A 25,544-nucleotide genomic window follows, 5' to 3' on the forward strand; every position below is an offset into this window, starting at 1 on the left:
AAATCTTTCTGAGGGAATGAGGTAACATATCTCATGGCATTTGTACGTGAGACTGTGTCAAAGTTGCTTTTGCGCAACAGTAATCACCCTGAGTAATTCTGTGCTTCTGAGTGTTCTGCTGAGTTATTATTTAAGTTTTACACATTATATTTTGATGACTGACTTCTTCCCATTATTAGAGTATCACGTAAAAATTTGAAGTAAATCAGTGACGTACTTTTCAAGACTTTTGATAACAATGTTAAACGAGGACTTGTCTTACATAGTATTATAGATCTCTTTTTGTTGAAAAACTATAGCTTTTCACTACCCTAACAATGAATAGAAAACTGCAATTTTCTTCACCTCTGTCTCAATTTTACAGAGTCAAACAAAGGAGACATACTATAATGTAATTGGATAGATAAAAAATATGGAAGTTTTTAGAGCCAGTGGCTCCTCCTCCTGGCAGAAGGGTTGAAGGGGAAGGAAGAAGGATGAAGAAAAATGGCTGGTGAGGTTTAGGTAATGGGACAGGGTTTGGAAAAGTCACCCAGAACCACAGGTCAGGTGAGACTTATCAGACCGGATGAGAAGGGAAGACTGATTGTTGGAGACTGCACCGGATGAGATTATTTCAAAACGCTGACTAGAAAATATATAAAGAAAACAAACTAAGTAATAAAACACAAAAAGAAAATTGTAATAGAATACGCTAACAAAAATCTTGTCCAGTGCAGTCCCCAACGATCAGTCTTTCCTTCTCATCCTGTCTGGTAAATCTCTCCTGACTTGGGGTTCTGGGAGACTTGTCTGACCTCTACCCCTTTTCCTAAAGATCATTGATCCTTTTCCTTCACCCTTCTTCCTTCCCATTCAATCATTCTGCCAGAAGAAGTTGCCACTGGCTCTGAAAGCTTGTATGTGTAATACCTTTCATATCTGTGTTTTCCTCCTGCTGCTCGGTGAGTAGATTTATCCATCCAATCAAAAGAGGACATACTGTATCTTTAAACATTGTCACTCCTAGGTACTTGTATTATAGGACTGACTGGTTGTGATGCCTTACATACAGAAATATAAAGTGTGACACCTTACATACAGACATATAAAGTGTACAATTTGACATTTCTTTACACTAAGATCTGTTTGTCAGGACCTTAAGTGGGTATTAATCAAGTTGTTATTAGATATAAACTGTAGGTAACCATTTCTGTGAAAAGCCATAGAATGCAATTATCTGTTAAGTCATTGCTGTATAACATGAATAGATAACCTTATCAAATTTCTGTGTGGCAGACCAGATATTACTTTTGTGTCTGTAGACTCTCCATTCAGACACTGCTGTATGCTGCCTGCCTAGAATTTTGCAGTCCACTCACAAATTTGATTACTTACTCCAAACTAGCTGTTACCTCCAGCTGCACTTGTGTATCGGTAGTTTTGTTATGATGAGTAATTGCGAGTAAATAAGCTACTATAAGTACAATAACATTAGCTGACCTCATGTGTGTTTCTGTTAAGGTAAGCATAGCATGTGACAAGTGCCCTGCCGTCTCCCCTTCGAAGTTGTTCCAACGCACAATGGCGTGGCAGTCACAGTGTCACTGCCAAGTAGTGCGTACATAAGGGCGTGGGCAGGAGCGAACAAAGTTCATCAAAATTGCTTCATTGGTTTAGTCATGAAAACATAAGAGAATTACTTTAACATTTATAATATTAGTATGGATAAAACTAAGTTATGGTTTTTTCCATGATATGATTTTGATGAAATAAAACCATGTTGCCCCAAGTTACACCCAAGTTAACTGTGAAAACCCCAGGAAAATTTATCTAGTAGTTTTGGAGATCAGTGTGTTCAGCTGGACAGATAAGATGGTTTTAGATAAAACTTCAAATCACATTTTTTTCCAGAATCCAGTTTTTATTAAATAAAGCCTGTACATTGCCCCAAGCTATACTCAGTTACCTGTGAAAACCCGATGAAAATTTGTCTGGCAGTTTTGGAGTTAGCATGTTCAAACAGACAGACACAATGGTTTTATACTTTTATTATTAGTATAGATGAAGAAGTGTCCTATCATAGGTTCTGCTGTGATCATAAATAAGAAATTTTACAAAAGTCACTTCGAATGTTTGCACAGCCCCCTGACAATAACTAGTGTGTCCTAGCACTCTGTTATTGTGAACCATGGATAGATTATTTTTCTGACCATCAGCTGCTTTTATTTTAAACCCTAATATTGATCAGTTTCAGTCATGGACCATCTTCACGGATAAGGGTTAAAATGGTTTAAGCTACAACATTACATTTGTCATTACTTAAATAATGTGTAGAGCATATCATGAATATCCATACATGACATAGTACTTTTAGAAGCAAACATACTGATATCAAATGTACACAGAGTATTTTGAAAAACTATCAGTACTTTCCTCATGAAAATATAACTTTATGACTGAAAAAGTTAAATGTCACCTTGTGCTGAAAATTTGTAACATTTGTCCCTGTGAGATAGTGCTGTCATCTCAAAGTATTATATTCTGCTGGTGAAGCATAAGAGATTGATAGAATGCTGTTTGAATTGATGCAGAAGGGCTGGTAATTAACAGATGATCAGACACAGAACAGAACTTTATATGCATCCATAATGTGGCTATTCCCAGCAGCCACTAATCAGCACTGTCAGTGGCTGTGGCAGTATGATAAAGACCAAGACTGATTACAGCAGGAAGGGTACATATTTAAATTCATAACAAGGCCAAAATAACTAAGGAAGCAAATGAGCACATACAAATACATTCTGATCTGTATCAACAATATAACATAATTTTCTATTCTCAAATGTTGTGCATACCAATTGTTTTGAAAGAGATGGGATCTTTGAATATTTGCCTCCACGAAGCTTTCGTCAGGCTCCGTAATATTGTCCTTACGTCAGGCTCCGTAATATTCTCTCATTTCTGTGTTCCTTAATAAACTCATCTGCAGTCTCTTACCTTTTGATTTTTCCTAGCAGTCTCATCATATTCCTTGGATCCCTGCATGTCAGAGGACTTACTGGTTTGTGGGAAGAATCTAGGATTGGTTAATATAGAACCAGCTGCTACACTAAGTAATTACTGTCAGTAACAATAGTTACCAAATTTTTATCTATTTATGACTTCTGTGTTTCAGATTTCTTAATGTTTCAGGTTCATCTGTTGATGGCACAAACAGTTTATGACTGCAGGGCTATTGAACTTGTGGCTAAAGTTGTTATATCAACAAAGTAAGTGCTGGGACAGAAACTCCATTTTATCTAAAATAAAAGCAAAAAATGGACTCTGATGATTTGCATCACTGTTACCACATAGTGTGTTGGTACAGACGATTGAGTATTTGTGATTTGTTTTGATGTACACTTGCTGTAGCTGAGTGCTATGAGCTATACAAAATAAACTTATGGCTATCAGAACTCTTAATGTTATATTAATTTAATTACCAAGATAGAAAACCTTTGTAACATTTACACACAATTGACTGAAATATATTGATACTGATAAATGATCATTTCACTATTTTTTTTCCAAACAGGTGCTCAACAGATATCCCATACTGCTGTAATAACACTTATCGGTGCTGTGTGTACAACAGAAGGCATGAAGAACTTTGGGAAACCTGGTACTTCTGGTAATCTCAATTAAAATATAACACACAAAAATACAAATGACATTCTTTTACTGTTTTGTGAATAATAAAGTGATTTTCAACACAGGTTAGGCATTACACTGATTGCCCTGTTTGTGCTGACATCTGCACTCTCATATGCTGTGGCATACTTCAAAAGAAAGCAACAAAATTTGATCCGCATCCACAATGTGGCTACTCCCAGCAGTCCACCAATCAGCACTGTCAGTGGACCTGGAGGAATAATACAGCCCAAGATTGATTACAGCAGCAAGGGTTCACATTTGCGTGCCACAGCATTCATAACAAGGTCGGAATGACTGCTTGCTTATTACTTACACCTGAGGCAATTTAAACTTTTATGGTTTAGAAGTAGCAAAACACTCTGAAAACCAAGCCCATGCTGTTGCATTGAATGCCCACCAGAGTAAATTGAACAAGATGGCCAATAGGCAGTGGCAGTACTTATGAAGCACTGCAACAGCCGAGATAGAATCACCTGTAGTTCCTCCCATGAATGCTTTGGCCTACAGCTCTCGCTGCAGCCAAGATAATTACAGCTGCACTGTATAGTTGCTACCACACCTGACCCCAGATTGTTTCTACTATGTTACTGCATAGTCTTGGTGTCTAGCTTGGTCACTCTTTGTAATTTATTTGTTATTCACTTGTCCATCTCGTGTGATAACCTAGGACACTATGACACTTCTTGTTTGTTCCTTCCTGTGGCCTTGCGTCCTCCCTGACTGCGGTCTCTGATTGGTTCTTCCCATTCCATTGGAGATTCCACTGCCTTGTGACTACAGCACTTCCCATGCCACTCAGGAAGGGCACAAAAAATGGGGAGTACGAGAACAAAGTTATTCTCTGCACACACTCTGTAAGGTCTCTTGTAGAGTATACAAGATAGGACCTTAAATTAACTGAGACGTATTTGTTGTGATGGAGGGAAAGTAATAATGTATTCTCCTGCTTATTGCTTCAATTTTGCTGCACACTGTTTCGAATTAGTTGAGCAACCATCATCTATGAGGAAGTGCCAGGTAAATTGTAATGATTATTTCAATAAACCCTTTTCACATGTTCAGTGATATGGAGGCCATGCATTCCTGAATAAACAGTGGAACAAATCCGACGAGCATTTGAGTGGAGGCCCCGCAAGTCTACGCATCATGCTAGCCAAGAACTTGCGACACCGGGCGTGGCAGTGCGACATGTGTTATGGCATCGTTTAATTCTCAAACCATACCGATTACAACTGGTACAAGCTCTTCGACATACCGACAAAGTGAAGAGTGAATGGACTTCAACAATGCTATTCTAGAGGACATGGAACATGACACTTTTATGTGATGATTGATATTCAGTGATGAGCCAACTTTCCATATTAGCAGTGAGGTTCACCGTTGTAATGTGCATATATGGAGGCTTGAAAATTCTCATGAAACAATTGAACATGAACGTGATTCGCCAAAAGGGAGTGGTATTTTGTGCTGTTTCGCAAAGCAAGGATTATGGACCCTACTTTTTGGAGGAAGAAACCATAACAGGACAATCAAATCTTGCAATGCTACGGAACTGGTTATTCCCACAACCTGACTCTGACAATTTCATCTATCAGCAAGATGGAGCACCACCGCACTGGCACAACAACATGCGCAGTTTCCTCAATGGCAACATGGCTCAATGTTGGATAAGGCATACAGGACCAGGCTTTACAATCTTGGCCTCCTAGGTCCCCTGACTTAACACCATGTGATTTCTTCCTGTGGGTATATGTTAAACAATGTGTATAAGTTCCTCCCTTACCTCATGACACTGATGAACTAAAAACCAGAATATCAGCTGCTGTAGCTTCAGTGACAGAGACATCTTATGCTCAGTTTGCGATGAAATCGGCTATCGGCTAGATGTCCTCCATGCAGCCAACAGAGGACATATTGAACATTTATGATTCTGTCTTTTCTGAGTAATTTATTATGCAATTTGTTGGTCTTAAGCCCTTATTCCCAATAAATAATTGATTTACAATTGGGTTATTCTTTTTGGGACACACTGTATGATGCTCTATTCAATTTATTTCGGCTAGACATCACTTTTTTGTGATTCTCTTAAGTTGTTCTCTTTTTAACGGCCACATTCATTTTTTTTTAAGAATAAGATTATAGGATGGTTTTAGATTTTAAAGGAATTGGATGCTGGAAAGTATTTGGAAAAAACACTGAAAACAACTCGGGATCCGATGGTCGTTACTCTGCCCATTAACTCAGAATGTTAACGTCCATGGGGGATATACAGTTTTACATTCTTTACATTGTATTTCCCCTTCTGTAATCCAGTTGTGGGATCTACTAAAAATAACATCTTAGGATGGACCACAGTTTGTACCCGGTATGCTCCCTTTCCTCAGCGTCGAGTTGGGAAGGTGTTTTATAAGAACCAGGTCATCGACTTGGTACTGAGGTTCCATGGCCTTTTCATTATACTTACTTACTCTTTGTTGCGCCTTTTCATTTAAATTCTTTGAAAGTACTTTCTGATTTACTTCGTAATTGACACTAGGTTGTTCAGGTCAAAAAATCACTTAATTGAAGGTTCTCCTACAAAATGTTTGCCTATAACATCTAAAGATGTCAACCCAGTCGATAAATGGGGTAGTTCATTTAGGAAAGTTCAAAGTCCTTAATTTTCATTGCCCTCGAAGTATGTTTTTCATGGCAGTGTGTATGACATAATTTCCTAATTGCCTTCAGTACCCATTCACACAGATATGATCACAGGTTATAATTGGATACTAGCACTTGTCGAATACTTTCCCACGCTAGGAATTCTCTAAATTCGTTGCTCACATATTGTGGTCCATTATCTGTAAGAAATCGTTTTGGTTTACCTACCTCTAGAAAGTATTGTTGTAAACAGTGTATAACCATTTGCGTATTTGCTGTTTTAATAGAATATAGTTTAACGTATTTTGACCAGCAATCTATGATAACCAAAATATGTGATACTCTCCCTTTCCTTGTGGAACTGGTCCAAAGAAATCTGTGGCTGTAAGGTCGGGTAATGACTTAGGGAAAATTGGATACATTCTGCATTTCACTTGAGTATTACTCTCTTTTACTTTCTGGCAAGTTCCACAACTTCTAATCAACAATGATATTTTATGCCCTAGTTTCTTGAAATAATAAAATTTTTTCATATGCATTTTTTGATTCTGAAGTGTCCATGCCTTGTGTGAACATACCGTACAAATTCGTCTTCCATTGCCTTTGGAATACATAAACGCCAATGCTGTGATGTTACACTGTCCCTCCAAAACAAGTTATGATCTACAATTTTCCCAATTGATTCGGAGGTAACAAGCGCTGGATACACATAGAAAATATTTCTGTGAAATAAAGATCATGATGGATATTCTCTGTTATTCTTTGAACCTGGTATTCGGATATTCTGCTGACATAAAATTAATGGCAAAAATAACGCTGGGCCCTTCCATACCTTTCAAGTCTTCCATTCCTATGGGTAGCCTCGATAATGCATCAGGTACTATATTTTTGGAACCTTTTACGTATTGCATCTTGCATCCAGCACATCAACCTACTGTGTAGTAATCGACTACTCATCAGAAAGGATAAAGCTTGATGATCAGTACAAATATGGATTTGTGACCCCCATACTAGTGTTTGAAACTTTTGAATACTCCACACAATCGCCAATAGTTCTTTTTCAGTAGCAGTGTAATTTAGTTCATGCTTATTTAGGCTACACCTAGCAGAAGCTAGGGTTCTGTGTCGTACATTACTCTGATCCCATTCTCCTTGGAAAAGTTCGGCAGCAATGGCTGTATACTTTTTGGATTCTGGATGTAATTTTATCCGCCTATATCCCACAGTCAAATCCATCATGCTAAAGAGTCTTGCCTTTTCAAATTTGGACAACAATTTGTCAATATTAATCAGTTGGTCTCTCTCCGTCTCTATATGTCGGTTCAATGTTCGAGCGTCTAAAACTAATTGTACCCCACCTGTAGTTTCCTTCACCACGACCAGGGTATCATTTATTACAAGGAACTTCATTCTATAATATTATTATAAATAATTTTGTTAATCTCATCCCAAACTGCTTCCTTCAAACTCACCGGTATTGGATACCGTTTGCAAAAGAATGGAGTGTCGTCTTTGATTTTGAACTTACAAATATAGTCGCTGATGTTACCTGGACAGTTGGAAAACACTACTTCATACTCCTTTAAAATTTTATATAAATCTTGCCTTTGTTGATCTGTTAATATTAAGGATTCATTAACTCTGTCTTGTATATTAGCTCGATGTGTTCCTTGATCAAAATTATTGATTTTTGGTGATAATTGAGCTGTAGCTGTTACTCACAGACACTGACACTCAGTTGTTTGTTCCTCAAAGTGACTATTTGTCACAAAAGGTGTCCATCATCTACTGTCCCCTTTACCAAAACAAAGAAGATGTTTGTCAAAGTTTAAGATGACTTTAAACTCTAACAACCAATTTAAACCAAACAGTACATCTCTATTAATATTCTCTGCTATTGATAGCATTTGACAAAATAACATATTTCCAATACTGCAGTTCACTTGATTTTTCTTATTTTACAAGTTTACTTTTTGTTCCCGTTATCCCGATTATGTATACTCCAGTCACTGGCAATAATGGTAAGTCTGTTTATTCTGCATCAAGTTAATGAATGCATTTGAGATTAGTGATACCTCACTTCCCGAATCTATAAATATGTTAATCTCGGAATTGTGGGTTAATAGTAGCTGAGCTTGGTTCTTCAAGCAACAACCATTCCTTTGTGGATATTTTGTGTATAAAGTTAACATACTTATATGGAAAATGGCCTCCTAATGTATTTCCATGACCTGAGCCCCGGCCCTGGATCCAGGTCAAACAACGTTTTCCTCATTACTACTAATTAAACCTGCACACAAAAACATGTGATGCACAGTAGGTATGATTCTACCATCCCACACTCATTCTAGATATATCTTGTGTTTGAGACGGTAGAATTTACACAGAAATTCTCGAATCACTGATGATGGTGATGTCTCATATTCTGAGGAACATAGGGGACGATGCATGAGACCCGCACCACCGTACTAGGCAAGGTCCTAGCGGAGGTGGTTTGCGATTGCCTTTCTCTGACCGTAATGGGGATGATTGATGATGATATTGATGATGATGATGATGATGATGATGACACAACAACACCCAGTCATCTTGTGGCAGGAAAAAATCCCTGGCCCCGCCGGGAATTGAACCCGGGACCCCTTGCGCAGGAAGTGAGCTACGGAATCTCAAATCACTACAATATGAAGAACCAAAACTAGTAGAAGAGGAATGAAGACAATTTAAAAGTGCTGTGTTAGAAGCTGTAGTCACTGTATGCTGAAGGACAAGTGGCAGAAAATGGTAGAAAAAGACACCTTTATGGAATGAAAGAGTCAAATAGGCAGTGGGAAGGAAGAACAAGGCCTGCAGACTGCAGTTCTGAGAATGGAATGAATTAGCAGGAGAGGAGATAAGAAAAAGAAGAAAGAGAAAAAGATGAAGGAGCAAGACAGCAGAGGAAATCAGAAAGTTCTATATGGAATAGTTAAAAGTAAGTGGAGACGTTTTGAGACAGGACAAAAATGGATAGAAATGGGAAGGTTAAACTAAAATAATTTTTAGTATGCAGAAGGTCCAAAGCTTTATCTTTAAACAATATTTTACACAGGTTGATGGTCCAAACAATCTAAGATTTAACATGTAAGGAATTTAAATTTTAAAGCAGCTGAAGGCCCATTATTGAAAAACACAACTGCAATAAATTTTCAAAAGGCAGAAGGCCCAAAGCTTTATCAAAAAGAAATACTTTAAATTAGGCTGAAGGCCCAAACAATGCAAGACTTGACAAGTAAGGAACTGAAGGTCCATTATTTAAAATCCAACTAAAAGCATACAAATTCAATCCATCGGCTATAAGCCATTAAAATACACAATAACACACCAATAAGAAAAGGCAGTACAGCCAGCAGTGCTCAAAGTTTCTGGGGGTCGGACTGCACTTGAAATCTTAACGTTCGCTTAGGAAAGACAGGTAGTCAGCCCAACTATATCCGATCTGCCGGCAACCCAACCAAGAGACAGTCAACAGACCCACCGACAAGACGACTTGCTTTCCACCCGACCAGTGCACAAGGAACTCCAAAGCCAAAACATAAAAGGTGTAGCCATCCACATGGTGAGGAAAGGACACTACCTGAATTTTTGTCAGTGGCCAGGGCAGGTAACTGGAACGCTAACGGCCACAAGACAGAAAATTCCACCAGTGCTCTTGGACTTCAAATAACCAAAATCAGTTAAACTCCACCAGATCACGGCCAAACATTCACCTACTCGAACACTCGCTGTTGCTGATGGTAATACCCCTAACAGCCAATCATGAAAACCAACGGCACAATGTGAACAGTCTGGCTTCGGTAATTAAATCCCCACTCAACTTTGATGTCCTGGGTTTGTGATCCATGAACCCCGTAGCAATTGGAACAGCTCCCACACACTCCAACACTGCCTGGCCCACTGCGCCACACAGAGATTTCCTGCCTGATCCACACTAACTGACCAACTCCTCAGAGCCAGTATGCTGACAACATTTAAAATAACTTGTCAGTCAAAATCACACAAACTACACACAGTTTGACGAAGACATCCATGAAGAACTAGACAATGCTAACGGCAGTGCCTGTACAAAACAGGGAGGAATCACAAGTTGGCACACACAGCCAACCCATAAGAGATCGCCAGCCAAATACACATCCTCCAGCAAGACGACCAACCGACGACCAGACCAACCAAAGCCGTCCCCACTCCAATCATGTGTGTCGGCAAGCGTCGGGCGAGTCATGGTGGTCCGGACCTCACTGCTGCTGTGCCCCGACTGAGCTTGTGCCGCATGCCAACTCAAACACTGCCAGGTCTGAATTCCACTGCTAGCCCGTTCCAAACGAGTGGCAGATCCGAACTAACTCACAACATACAACAACCGGGAAGTAATAGCAGTCAGCAAAGACAATATGCCAGGGCTCATATCGATAAGTGCCACTGCTGTTGCTCACGGGCAGGGCAAGGCAGTAACTCAGTGACACTAGTAATTGAAATTAACATAACGAGGTGGTAGTACAGTAAAAACAGGATGTCAAATGAGATATGGCACAAACACAAACCACGCATGGCTCAGTGGCTGTATCATGTGATAATGGTGGTATGGAATGAGAAGAAGATTCCTGCAGACTGGAAGAGGGCAGTAATTGCCTCTATACTCCAGGAAGGGAGTAGAAAGGGTTGTAGAAACTACAGGGGAGTCACACTGATACCACACTCTGCCAAAGTATATGAGAAGATCCTGGAAAGTAGAATCCGAACAAGGGTCAAGGACAAATTGAGAGAAGAATGGCATTGCTTCAGACCTGGGAGATCAACGTTTGACCCAATATTTGCAGTGAGGCAGCTCCAGGAGCACCACCATAAATTGGAGATTTTTTGACAGCCTTTTTCAATATAGAGAAGGCATTTGATAGCATCTGTAGAAGAAAGGTCTGGGAAGCACTAGAAAAGAAGGGAGTGGAAAGAGAGACAACAAACAGAGTGGAGGAGATTTACTGTGGAAGTCTGAGTTGTATGAAAGTGGGAAATGAAAGGGTAGATTGGTTCCAGCAAACAGATGGTATGAAACATGGGACTGCATTGTCACATCTCCTCTTCATTATGGTCTTGGATGAGATAATGATTAAGGTGGCAGAAAAAACTGGAGGAGACAAGATGAATGCAATGGCATTCACAGATGACTTGATGACCTAGGAAAACAGGGAGGAGGAGATTCAGGAACAGCTGGATGCTTGGCAAGAAACTATGAGACAGTATGAAATGAAATTTAATGTAAATAAATGTGAGATCCTGGTTACAACTAAAAAGAAAGATAGACCAACTAGCAGAATAAGAATCAGAGGTGAAAAATCAAATAAGAAACAGAGTGTCAAGTACTTGGGATAGAGGAAAATGGAAGAAATGAAAAAGAGATCAGTGAACATGGCAGACAGGGAGAAGCATTCCTGCAAAGTGTCAGGATCCTGGTTTGGAACAAAGACGTCTTACCAAAAAGCAAGAAAGTAATATATAGAAGTTACTACATCCCAATACTGACCTGTGCATCTGAAATGAAGTTCCTCAGAAGTAGGAAATGAGCAACAAGAAGGAATAGGATGAAGAATGTAAGGGCAAGGAAAATAGTGAAAGAGGAACCTGCAGGGTAGGACAGGGACATCATGACTAGGACGATACGGGCACTTAAAGAGGTGAGAACCAGAAGGAACACAGAAGGTGGTGAGAAAACATGGCTAGATGGAGAGATCCAACCTGGTGCTGGAAACTATTCAAGACTCTGCTAACCCACACACACACACTCACTCATTTTCCACCCCTCTCCTTTCACATCTTCTCGTCTGCTTTCTCCCCCCTCTGTCTCAAATGCTGTAACCCCCTTACTTCTTTTGTCTTGTGCCGTCTTCCCTATCCAAACTAATGTGTGACACTGCTTGACATGATACCCCAAAGTTTTTTTTAAAGTTTTTTTTTACTGCTCTTAACTATAGATGTATTGTTACCTGCCCATCTAGTACCTTGAACCCTGTCTCAGCTGTAATAAATAATCACAGTAGTTAACAATTTGATATCTGTGCATAACAGATAATATTTTTTTGTGTTTTTGTATTCACCATAATGTGATATGTGTTAAGGAACTACTCACACCACCTTCATGCAAATTGTTCAGGATCACTGATATATTGATATATAGAAACTTAACCCATACTGACAACAGTTTGTTTGTCGAACAGCACTGACCTATACCTGGAGGATTTTGCTGGGCCTCTGGATCCACCATATCCAGCAATACAACCCATCACGGTGGTCCGCGGCAGTGTCCCACCCCAAGGATTTCGCCACACGCAGCACTACACAGAGCTGGTGCTCCCACCTGGTTATGTTGATACTGATTACCATTTCAAGCACACACTATGAGAAGAACACTGTAAATGAATTTGTGATTTTATATCTAAAGCTAAGTGAAATAATCTCTGTATATGTGTACCTTCTCAAGTCTGTAGTACATGATAACTGTGAAATTTCTCAGATCATCATGTAACACATGAGTAACTATTATGCAAGATTTACTTAAAAGCAATTTACCAGTCCTGAACAAGCCACAAATAAACAGAAATTATGTTGCTGGAATTCAGCAGACTTGCATACATAAGAAGATCATTCAGTATCATCTTAGCTTTCACAATGTCCATGGCTTTCTCATGATAAACAAATTATCTTTGGAAAAAAAAATGTGTCTTGCAGTATTATCTGTAAAAATGAACTGCACAGTATTAAAATTTAGAAATACCTTTTTTATGTTTATCATAACCATTTCACATTCATCACTTAGTATCACCTAGGTGGTTTTTTTTTTTTTTTTTTTTTTATGGATTGACAGACACTTTTTGTGCCCGAATAAAATCCATAATTCAAATAGATGTCTGACAAGGGTCTTCCCTGTCATTTTGGAAGGCCATAATGGATCACATATTTGTATATTGTTTGACATTATTTTTATTTATCGTTCTTTGTATACTTATGGTGGCTGTTTTTCAGCCTCAGTTTCTACATTCATCTATATTTCAGTCTTTCACTGATTATGATATAAAATTAGACTATCTGAGAACAAAATTTGATAAGAGAAATAGAATCCATAGAACCCCAAGAACAAAATCTGACCAAATGTCACAGCCAAAGTAAGTCATCCTAATATCTTGCTTAAGTGATTTAGGATAACCATGGAAATCCTAAATCTGGATGGCCTGGCCCTGACACAGTGATTTGAACCATGCTACCCCAGAGGACAGGAGAGGATGCTGACTTATGCAGTTACTAGATTCAGAGTGACACTTTATACTTAACAAAGATTCAAGGCAAGAATGATGTTACAGGTAGGTGTGTGTGTGTGTGTGTGTGTGTGTGTGTGTGTGTGTGTGTGTGTGGGGGGGGGGGGGGGGGGGGATTTACGCGCTCGCACGCACGCACACACACACACACACACACACACACACACACACACACACCCTAAGTTCATATCTACTACCTCTGATAAAAATGAAACGCTTCAAGTTTACCATGACATTTCTTCTCTGTTTCTGATACTAATTAGGATTTTTAAACTGAAACAGTCTCATATACAAGAATTAACAGAACTGTCTTTAATAAAACACAAGTCTATGGCATAGAATTATCTGAATATACATTCAGCCATTGTGGAGTATTAATGACTGTTGCGAAAGGTGCTCATTCTTTTTCCAAAATAAAAATAATAATAAAAATGGCTCTCTCTCTTTGTCAATGTTATCAGAAGAAAATGAAAGAGAATGAATAATGAGTTTTCTAAAATAAAGAGACTGCTAGTAAAAAATCATTTATTTAGTTGAGGGGTAATAATAACATCAATTCTTTAGCATTTCTGTTCATATTTATGCTTATTTAAATTTAACTTTTTGTACAATTATTTTATGTAGCAGTTAGTATTTGTTAATATTGTAAGTGTGTTATCTTTCTAGTTAAATACATTCTTTAAAAATAGACCAAATGCATCCTCCCCACTTTTTCAAGTGTTATGGCTTTTAGCTATAAGCTTTATGTTACGCCTGCTTGTTTTCTAATTCATCTGTCCACCCTCCCTTAGGTCACCATTTTAGTTGTCTCTTGTAATCAAGCAAAGAACAACTATGGTCCATCTACTGGTCATTCACCTAACTATATGTCCAGCCCACCTATGTTACCATCATAATTATGTATTGTAGTTGAGGGGTTTCTGGTTGGCAAATTTGTTAAAAATGTTCATGAACTAATTTTGGTCTTGAGTGTTATTTATTCTTCTGTATTTCATAAATAAGTACAACTGGATTGTAGATACATATATATTTATTATGTGAACATATACGATATATTCAATTCAAGCGAGCACAGACACCAGATGCACTCCTCTGATATCCACACTGTTAACATACATGATATGTTAACAGTGTGGTTATCAGAGGAGCGAATATAGTGTCTGTGCTCGGGTGAATTGCTTCGTACTTGTAGTTATAGGAAAAGGCAGCAAATGTCAAAGTAACAGCTTTCGACGTAGGGGGCAACTGCATATGGCTTCCTCCACGATCATTTGAACATGCTGCATTGTTTGCTTTAGGATGTTCAAATTGCACAGTTGGCTGCAGGGCATGATGGGAATTGCATGGTTTGGTTTAGTGACAAAGCCACTTTCATTTGGATCAGTTCATCAATAAGCAAAATTGGCACATTTGGGGGCCTGAGACTCTGCATTTCACGACGAAGAAGTCTGTTCAACCTCAACAGGTGAGTATGTGGTGTGCAACGTCCAGTCATGGAATAATCAGTGCAATATTCCTTGATGGCACAGTGACTACCGAATGGTACGAGATGGTTTTGAAGGATAATTTCATCCCCTCAATCCAGTGACCCAGATTTTGACAAGATGTGGTTCATACAAGACAGAGCTTGAGAGTGCTTGATGTCCTGGAGGAGCACTTTCGGGACCGCATTCTGGCTCTGGGGTACCCAGAGGCCACTGGCATGGTCCTCGATTGGCCGCCATATTCTCTAGATTCAACACATGCAACTCCTCAACACATGCGACTCCTTTTTGTGGGACTACATTAAAGACAAGGCATACAGCAATAAGCCCAAAACAACTGATGAAATAAAAACAGCTATTCAGGTGGTCATCGACAGCGTCTATGTTCCGACATGTCAATGGGTCATTCAGAATTTCGCTATTCGTCTGTGCCACATCACCACCAATGATGACAGGCTTACCGAACATGTCGTAACCTATATCCAAATACCTGTAGTGGCGTTTACTTGTTGAATAGAGTGTGTGCATGCTGTAAATTTTTTTTTTTTTCATGTAATTCAGTAATTGTCACCCTGTACTTCTATATTTATACTCTGAAAACCATTGCGAAGTGCATGGCAGAGGGTGTGTCCCATTGTAACAGTTATTGGGGTTTCTTCCTGTTCCATTCACATATGGAGTGCAGGAAGGATGATTGTTTGAATGCCCCTGCGAGTGTAGTAATTATTCTAATCTTATTCTCACAATCCCTGTGTGAGCAATACATAGGAGGTTGTATATTCCAAGAGGAATCATTTAATGCCGGTTCTTGAAACTTTGTTAATAGAGTTTCTCAGAATAGTTTATGTCTGTCTGTCTTCAAGAGTCTTCCAGTTCAGTTCATTCAGTACCTCTGTGATACTCTCCCATGGACTGAACAAACCTGTGACCATTTGTGCTGCCCTTCTCTGCATATGTTCAATAACCCCTGTTAGTCCTATCTCATACGGGTCCCACACGCTTGAGCAATATTCTAGAACTGGTTGCATGAGTAATGTGTAAGTAATCTCCTTTGTGGACTGATTGCACTTCCCCAGTATTCTACCTATAAACCTAAGTCCACCACTTGTTTTACCCATGACTGAACCTATTTGATCACTCCATTTCATATCCCTATGAAGTATTCCACCAGGTGTTTGTATGAGTTGGCTGAATCCAACAGTGACTCATTGATATAATAGTCATAAGATACCAAATTTTTTTCGTTTTGTGAAGTACAAAATTTTACGTATCCGAACATTTAGAGCAGGTTGCCAATCTCTGCACCACACTGAAACATGATCAAGATCTGACTAAATATTTATGAACCTTCTTTCTTCAGTATAGATTACTGCATCGCATGCAAAAAGCCTGATTTTACTATTAATATTGTCTGCAAGGTCATTAATATAGAAGAAAAGGTCCCAACACACTTCCCTGGGCACACCTGAAATTACTTCTACATCTGACAATGACTCTCCATCAAAGGTAACATGCTGCTTCCTCCTATCAAGAAGACCTCAATCCTGTCACAAACATCACTTGATACCTCAATTTCATCATACTTTTGACAACAAGGATACGTGTGGTATTGAGTCAAATGCTTTTCGGAAATCAATAAATACTGCATCTAGCTGGCTGCCATGATCCAAAGTTTCCAGTATGTCAGTATGTGAGAAAAGTGCGAGTTGGGTGACACATGATCGATGTTTTCAAAATATATGCTGATTGGTATGGAGGAGGTCATTCTGTTGATACCTCATTACGTTTGAGCTCAGAATATGTTCTGAGATTGTACAACAAATCAATGTCAAGGATATTGGACAATAGTTTTGTGGATCACTTCTACTACAGGTGCCTTTTTCCAAGAACTGGGCATGGCTTTTTGTGCAAAGAATCTACAATAGGTTATACTTAGAAGAGGGGGCTAACTCAGCCACAAATTCAGTACAGGATCTGACAGAGATTCCATTGGGGCCTGGACCTTTGTTTAATTTTAATGATTTCAGCTTTTTCTCACCACTGACACAAATACTTATTTCATTCATCTTTTCAATGATAATAGGATTAAATTGAGGCAGTTCTCCTGGATTTTCCTTTGTAAACAACATTTGAAAACTGAGTTAAACATTCCGTCTTTTGCTTTGCTACCCTCAGTTTGAGTTCCTGTCTCCTTAGTTAGGGATGGGACAGTAACTCTGGTGCCACTAACAGCCTTTACATTGGAGGGAGGGGGAATGTTATGGCATGGGAATTGGGTAAGTAAATGGGTCTCTTTCATATTATTGCAGAGGATGTACAAGAGATATGAAAATAGCTGAACAGGAAGGGAAGATTAAAGGCCTTGAGGTGGAACTGGATAGTGCTAGGTAGGAACTGATGAGGTTAAGGGGGTTAGCAAGGAACAGGGGGCACATAAAACAGTATCTGACAGTTTCATCACTGGCACAACCAAGAGATTTGCCTCACTAAGGAAGAGGCTCAGGTAGATGAAAGTATAGTCAGTGCTCTACAGACTTTCACAGCAAACCAACAGCTTCAAAAAAGTAGAAAGCAGGAGGGAAGTTCGGCTGTTAGGTAGTAGCCATGGAAGAGGTATGGGCCAGATCTTGCAGGTCACAAGTTGTTTCAAGGCCAGTGCATGTCCTTCTATTCCATGGACGAGTTTCTGTTTCAGAACTAGTAAAAAATAATAATAATAAAATAAAAATAATAATAATAATAATTTGTACCTTTAAATGTAGTTGCATGTGTAGAACTAAAAATTTCAGTAATATTAATATTAGCACTATTCATGTGTGTATATATATCTTGTAATCTGACTTGTTCCACGCCATATCGATAACATAATCATGAAAATGATCTACGAAACATCTCATAACCAAAGTAAACTAATCTTAACCAAGTGACAGAAGCAATTGTGATAGTGGGTGAAGCAGGAAACAGTATTGATAGGGATCAGGGCTACAATATTGAATGTGACATGGTAAAAATAGCGTCTGCAACAAATCATACAAATGGTGGCTTAGTTTCTTTCATGTGGTATGATCGGCCCCAATAGAACAGCTCTGTCAGGAGGGTCAATATGGAGCTAGATCAGCTGCTTTGGGAGGCTACTTTGTCAAGCATAGGTTTGAGTCCTGTTGATGGTATTGGGTAATGGTAGGTAGGACATCACAAGACATGGTATGTCAGTAGGAAAGGGAAAAGGGTAAATTGGCCATGATGATACCAAAATCTTTAAGGGGTGAGGGGCACTGAAACTCATAGGAGTATCTCTTTGTTAGGCACAGATCAGTGTCCAATGATTCAACACTGAATAAAATTAAGTTTGATGAGACCTCAGGCAGGCAGGTAGTAGAAATATTAAAATAGCATAAGATTCTAATAAAAATACAGTGAAAAATAATGTTGGTATATTGTATCAGGATATCAGGGGATTAAAAAAAAAAACGAAGTAGATGATCATCTTGTTTGTTTAGAAGATTTAGAAACAGGGGTTGGAATACACTACTGGCCATTAAAATTGCTACACCAAGAAGAAATGCAGATGATAAACGGGTATTCATTGGACAAATATATTATATTAGAACTGACGCGTGATTACATTTTCACACAATTTGGGTCCATAGATATTGAGAAATCAGTACCCAGAACAACCACCTCTGACTATAATAACGGCCTTGATACGCCTGGGCATTGAGTCAAACAGAGCTTGGATGGCGTGTACAGGTACAGCTGCGCATGCAGCTTCAGCCCGATACCACAGTTCGTCAAGAGTAGTGACTGGCGTATTGTGACGAGGCAGTTGCTCCCACCATTGACCAGACGTTTTCAATTGGTGAGAGATCTGGAGAATGTGCTGGCCAGGGCAGCAGTCGAACATTTTCTGTATCCAGAAAGGCCCATAAAGGCTTGCAAAATGCAGTCGTACATTATCGTGCTGAAATGTAGGGTTTTGCAGGGATCGAATGAAGGGTAGTTCCACGGGTCGTAACACATCTGAAATGTAACGTCCACAGTTCAAAGTGGCGTCAATGCGAACAAGGGGTGACCGAGACGTGTAACCAATGGCATCCCATACCATCATGCTGGAGGATACGCCAGCATGGTGATGATGAATACACGCTTCCAATGTGCATTCACCATGATGTCACCAAACACGGATGTGACCATCATGATGCTGTAAACAGAATCTGGATTCATCCGAAAAAATGACATTTTGCCATTCGTGCACCCAGGTTCGTCGTTGAGTACACCATCGCAGGCTCTCCTGTCTGTGATGCAGCATCAAGGGTAACCGCAGCAATGGTCTCCAAGCCGGTAGTCCACCCTGCTGCAAACATCGTCGAACTGTTTGTGCAGATGGTTGTTGTCTTGCAAATGTCCCTATCTGTTGACTCAGGGATCGAGACGTGGCCACATGATCTGTTACAACCATGCAGATAAGATGCCTGTCATCTCAACTGCTAGTGATATGAGGCCGTTGGGATCCAGCATGGCGTTCCGTATTACCCTCCTGAACCCATCGATTCCATATTCTGCTAACAGTCATTGGATCTCAACCAACGTGAGCAGCAATGTCACGATGTGATAAACTGCAATCGCGATAGGCTACAATCCGACCTTTATCAAAATCGGAAATGTGATGGTAAGCATTTCTCCTCCTTACACTAGGCATCACAACAATGTTTCACAAGGCAACGCCGGTCAACTGCTGTTTGTGTATGAGAAATCGTTTGGAAACTTTCCTCATGTCAGCACATAGTAGGTGTCGCTACTGGCGCCAACCTTGTGTGAATGCTCTGAAAAGCTAATCATTTGCATATCACAGCATTTTCTTCCTGTCACTTAAATTTCACGTCTGTAGCACGTCATCTTTGTGGTGTAGCAATTTTAATGGCCAGTAGTGTAGATGTACTATGCCTGTCTGAACACCTTATAGTTGCAGATATGGAAAAGATAAATATAGGTGCATATAAGCTTTCAGCACATGTAGGTAGAGACACTATGGAGAGAGAGAGGAGGAGTTGCCATATGCAAGGTGCTATCCAAAATTTTCGGGACTGGTGCTGCCATCTGTTGAAAACCTTACCTTTGGACTAATGGTCACCATCACCCTTGAAGTAGTTCCCATGTGCACATACTCACCTATCTCAGCGCTTCTGCCACTGGTTAATCATTTTCTGGAAGTCCTGTTCTTTGAGGGTGTTTATCACCGTCAGTGATGCTTCTTGAATCCTTTCTAGAGTGTCAAACCGATGGCCTTTCAACTTGAGTTTCAGTTTTGGGAATAGTGCGAAGTCGCAAGGTGCCAAATCTGGTGAGTATGATGGGTGGGGTACAACCGCTATGTTGTTTTTTGCCAAAAAGGTCCTGGTGAGCAAGGACGTGTGACAGGGTGCATTGTCGTGAAGCAGCAGGCATTCCCTTGACGCCAAAGTTTGGGCCGTTGTTGCTGCACATTTTCATGGAGCCGTCACAAAATGTCACAGTAGTATGCAGAATTCACTGTTTGGTTGGATGGGACAAATCCTTTGTGCCCAGTTCCCTTGGTATCAAAGAAAATGATGATCATGCTCTTCAATTTGCTCTTCACCTGTCTCGCTGTTTTGGGTCTTGGGGAGCACAGGCTCTTCCACTGGGATGATTGTTGCTTTGTCTCTGGGTCATAACTATAAATCCAGCTCTTGTCACTGGTTACAACTGGTGACAAGAAGGTTGGATCATCAGATGCGGTCTGACAAAGGTACATGCACACTTCAACACGCTGTGCCTTCTGATCAGCAGTCAAGATCCTTGGCACTAATTTTGCGGCGACATAATGCATGCCCAATTCATCAGTCAACATTCGTTGACATGTCCCATAACCAATACACTCTTCATCCGCAAGGTCTTGAATGGTTCGATGTCGATCCTCACGAACCAACTGTTGAAGTTTGGCAACAATGTCTGGTGTTGTGCAGCTAATGGGCCTTCCAGTGTGAGCATCATCTTCAATGTCTGTACGGCCGGACCTGAACCAAGCATGCCACTCAAACACACGCATCCGGCTCTTGCTCTGTCCACCAAACACTTGTTGAATAATTGCAAGGGTATCTGTAGCACTTTTCCTGAGATTCACAAAGAATTTGATACACACACGCTGCTCTGTTCACGGATCCATCGTAAAATCGCCACACACCAAACACAGAGTATTACAGAAATCACTGTGGACACGCAACATGTCCTCTCAGCTGAATGCCACTCCGCACACGGACTCATCCGACATGCAGCTCTCGCCACCTAGCGGTGGAAAGATCTACTACTCCTTTCCAGATGGCAGCGCCAGTCCCAAAAATTTTGGATTCCACCTCGTATGTTAAAGTTTATTATAGTGTGAAAAATTTAGAAACTAAAAAATTTTGTATACAGCTACATACAGAAGCATGTGCATGTAAGCTTAAACTAAATACTGGTACTTTTATAATGGTAGCTCCCTATTGGTCCCCATTAGGAAATTTTCAGCTATTTCTGAAAAACTTGGATATTTTGTTGTGATATCTGTCAGAGAGGGGGAAGCAAATTATCGTTTGTGGTGATTTCAATGTAGATTTTCTGAAAGAGTCCAATAGAAAGCTTGACCCTGAAGTATTACTTCATTCTTTCAATTTGTTACCACTTCCTGATAGACAATGTTTTTATAGACCAAGATAAATTTAATCAAATGGAAACAATTCCTGTTAAGAATGGTCTGTCTGATCATGATGCACAGCTAGTTAAGTATATGACATAGCTTCATACACTAATGGAAAACAGCCCTCCAAAATAGTGTGTTCAATTAACGATTTAACAATTCAAAATTTTAGGGAAAGCTTGTAACAGTTAGACTGAGGTGAGGTGTACTGGTAACATGATGGTGAAGGCGGGAAGCCTCACTCGCGGGGTGGAATCAGAGCTAACTATTTGTAGTATTGTTCCCAGAACTGAATGCGGTCCTCTGGTTTGGAGCCGAGTGGAAGGCTTAAACCAGAGGCTCAGACGATTCTGCGGAGATCTGGGGTGCAAATTTCTCGACCTCCGCTATCGGGTGGAGAAATGTAGGGTCTCCCTGAATAGGTCAGGCGTGCACTACATGCCGGAAGCAGCTACAAGGGTAGCGGAGTACGTGTGGAGTGCACATGGGGGATTTTTAGGTTAGAGAATTCCCTCCCTAGGCCCGACAAGACGCCTCCTGAGACATGGCAAGGTAGGAGTAGGCAAAATGCAACAGGGAATAACAATACTAATGTGCTAATAGTAAACTCCAGGAGCGTCTATAGAAAGGTCCCAGAACTGCTCTCATTAATAAACGGTCACAAAGCTCATATAGTACTAGGGACAGAAAGTTGGCTGAAACCAGACGTAAACAGTAATGAAATCCTAAACTCAGATTGGAATGTATACTGCAGAGACAAACTGGACAGTGAAGGGGGAGGGGTGTTTATAGCGATAAGAAGTGCAATAGTATCGAAGGAAATTGACGGAGATCCGAAATGTGAAATGATTTGGGTGAAGGTCACGGTTAAAGCAGGCTCAGACATGGTAATTAAATGTCTATATAGGCCCCCTGGCTCAGCAGCTGTTGTGGCTGAGCACATGAAGGATAATTTGGAAAATATTTCGAGTAGATTTCCCCACCATGTTATAGTTCTGGGTGGAGATTTTAATTTGCCGGATATAGACTGGGAGACTCAAACGTTCATAATGGGTGGCAGGGACAAAGAATCCAGTGAAATTTTTTTAAGTGCTTTATCTGAAAACTACCTTGAGCAGTTAAACAGAGAACCAACTCGTGGCGATAACATATTAGACCTTCTGGTGACAAACAGACCCGAACTATTTGAAACAGTTAATGCAGAACAGGGAATCAGCGATCATAAAGCGGTTATGGCATCGATGATTTCAGCAGTAAATAGAAATATTAAAAAGGTAGGAAGATTTTTCTGTTTAGCAAAAGCGACAAAAAGCAGATTTCAGAGTATCTAACGGCTCAACACAAAAGTTTTGTCTCAAGTACAGATAGTGTTGAGGATCAGTGGACAAAGTTCAAAACCATCGTACAATATGCGTTAGATGAGTATGTACCAAGCAAGATCGTAAGAGGTGGAAAAGAGCCACCGTGGTACAACAACCGAGTTAGGAAACTGCTGTGGAAGCGAAGGGAACTTCACAGCAAACATAAACATAGCCAAAGCCTTGCAGACAAACAAAAATTACGCAAAGCGAAATGTAGTGTGAGGGGGGCTATGCGAGAGGTGTTCAATGAATTCGAAAGTAAAGTTCTATGTACTGACTTGGCAGAAAATCCTAAGAAATTTTGGTCTTACGTCAAAGCGGTAGGTGGATCAAAACAAAATGTCCAGACACTCTGTGACCAAAATGGTACTGAAACAGAGGATGACAGACTAAAGGCCGAAATACTAAATGTCTTTTTCCAGAGCTGTTTCACAGAGGAAGACTGCACAGCAGTTCCTTCTCTACATTGTCGTACAGATGACAAAATGGTAGATATCGAAATAGACGACAGAGGGATAGAGAAACAATTAAAATCGCTCAAAAGACGAAAGGCCGCTGGACCTGATGGGATACCAGTTCGGTTTTACACAGAGTACGCGAAGGAACTTGCCCCCCTTCTTGCAGCGGTGTACCGTAGGTCTCTAGAAGAGCGTAGCGTTCCGAAGGATTGGAAAAGGGCATAGGTCATCCCCGTTTTCAAGAAGGGACGTCGAACAGATGTGCAAAACTATAGACCTATATCTCTAACGTCGATCAGTTGTAAAATTTTGGAACACGTATTATGTTCGAGTATAATGACTTTTCTGGAGACTAGAAATCTACTCTGTAGGAATCAGCATGGGTTTAGAAAAAGACGGTCGTGTGAAACCCAGCTCGCGCTATTTGTCCATGAGACTCAGAGGGCCATAGACACGGGTTAACCAAGTAGATGCCGTGTTTCTTGACTTTCGCAAGGCGTTCGATACAGTTCCCCACAGTCGTTTAATGAACAAAGTAAGAGCTTATGGACTATCAGACCAATTGTGTGATTGGATTGAGGAGTTCCTAGATAACAGAATGCAGCATGTCATTCTCAATGGAGAGAAGTCTTCCGAAGTAAGAGTGATTTCAGGTGTGTCGCAGGGGAGTGTCATAGGACCGTTGCTATTCACAATATACATAAATGACTTGGTGGATGACATCGGAAGTTCACTGAGGCTTTTTGCAGATGATGCTGTGTGTATCGAGAGGTTGTAACAATGGAAAATTGTACTGAAATGCAGGAGGATCTGCAGCGAATTGACGCATGGTGCAGGGAATGGCAATTGAATCTCAATGTAGACAAGTGTAATGTGCTGCAAATACATAGAAAGATAGATCCCTTATCATTTAGCTACAAAATAGCAGGTCAGCAACTGGAAGCAGTTAATTCCATAAATTATCTAGGAGTACGCATTAGGAGTGATTTAAAATGGAATGATCATATAAAGTTGATCGTCGGTAAAGCAGATGCCAGACTGAGATTCATTGGAAGAATCCTAAGGAAATGCAATCCGAAAACAAAAGAAGTAGGGTACAGTACGCTTGTTCGCCCACTGCTTGAATACTGCTCAGCAGTGTGGGATCCGTACCAGATACGGTTGATAGAAGAGATAGAGAAAATCCAATGGAGAGCAGCGCACTTCGTTACAGGATCATTTAGTAATCGCGAAAGCATTATGGAGATGATAGATAAACTCCAGTGGAAGACTGTGCAGGAGAGACGCTCACTAGCTCGGTATGGGCTTTTGTTAAAGTTTCGAGAACATACCTTCACCGAAGAGTCAAGCAGTATATTGCTCCCTCCTACGTATATCTCGCGAAGAGACCATGAGGATAAAATCAGAGAGATTAGAGCCCACACAGAAGCTTACCGACAATCCTTCTTTCCACGAACAATACGAGACTGGAATAGAAGGGAGAACCGATAGAGGTACTCAGAGTACCCTCCGCCACACACCGTCAGGTGGCTTGCGGAGTATGGATGTGGATGTAGATGTAGATGCTAATTTAAAATTTAACCTATTTCATGATACCTTTGTGAGTATATTTGAAAACAGTTTTCCTAAGACAGCAGTGAAATATAATTGCAAGAAACCATCTAAAAAGCCATGGCACTAAAGGGATAAAAATATCTTGTAGACAGAAAAGGAGAATATATCTTATAGCTAGAAGCAGCAATGATCCAGAGACAGTGAAAAATTATAAAAACTACTGCACTGTATTAAGAAAAGTCATTAAAAAGTTCAGAAGTATGTGCACTGTGTCTGAGATATGCACCTCTGATAATAAAATTAAAATAATTTCGAATATTGTTAAAAGGAAAACATGG

The 25,544-nt window shown here is 40.1% G+C and overlaps 1 protein-coding gene across 3 annotated transcripts in view; it reads left to right on the top strand.

Annotated features, from left to right (window-relative positions):
• LOC124606920 overlaps window positions 1–13,040 on the top strand; it is a 35,329-nt gene extending 22,289 nt beyond the window's left edge. For 2 of the 3 annotated variants that reach the window (XM_047139029.1, XM_047139030.1), the window contains 4 exons: window positions 3,158–3,251; window positions 3,557–3,652; window positions 3,738–3,959; window positions 12,561–13,040. In XM_047139029.1, coding sequence (XP_046994985.1) covers window positions 3,166–3,251; window positions 3,557–3,652; window positions 3,738–3,959; window positions 12,561–12,744 — 588 coding nt within the window. In that variant the 5' untranslated portion in view covers window positions 3,158–3,165 and the 3' untranslated portion in view covers window positions 12,745–13,040. The remainder of the gene's footprint in view (window positions 1–3,157; window positions 3,252–3,556; window positions 3,653–3,737; window positions 3,960–12,560) is intronic. The other variant, XM_047139031.1, reaches the window with a different exon arrangement.
• Window positions 13,041–25,544: the final 12,504 nt, after the last annotated feature.

This window comes from Schistocerca americana, chromosome 3 (genome assembly GCF_021461395.2).
Source record: "Schistocerca americana isolate TAMUIC-IGC-003095 chromosome 3, iqSchAmer2.1, whole genome shotgun sequence".
In the NCBI taxonomy this organism is placed as follows: domain Eukaryota; kingdom Metazoa; phylum Arthropoda; class Insecta; order Orthoptera; family Acrididae; genus Schistocerca; species Schistocerca americana.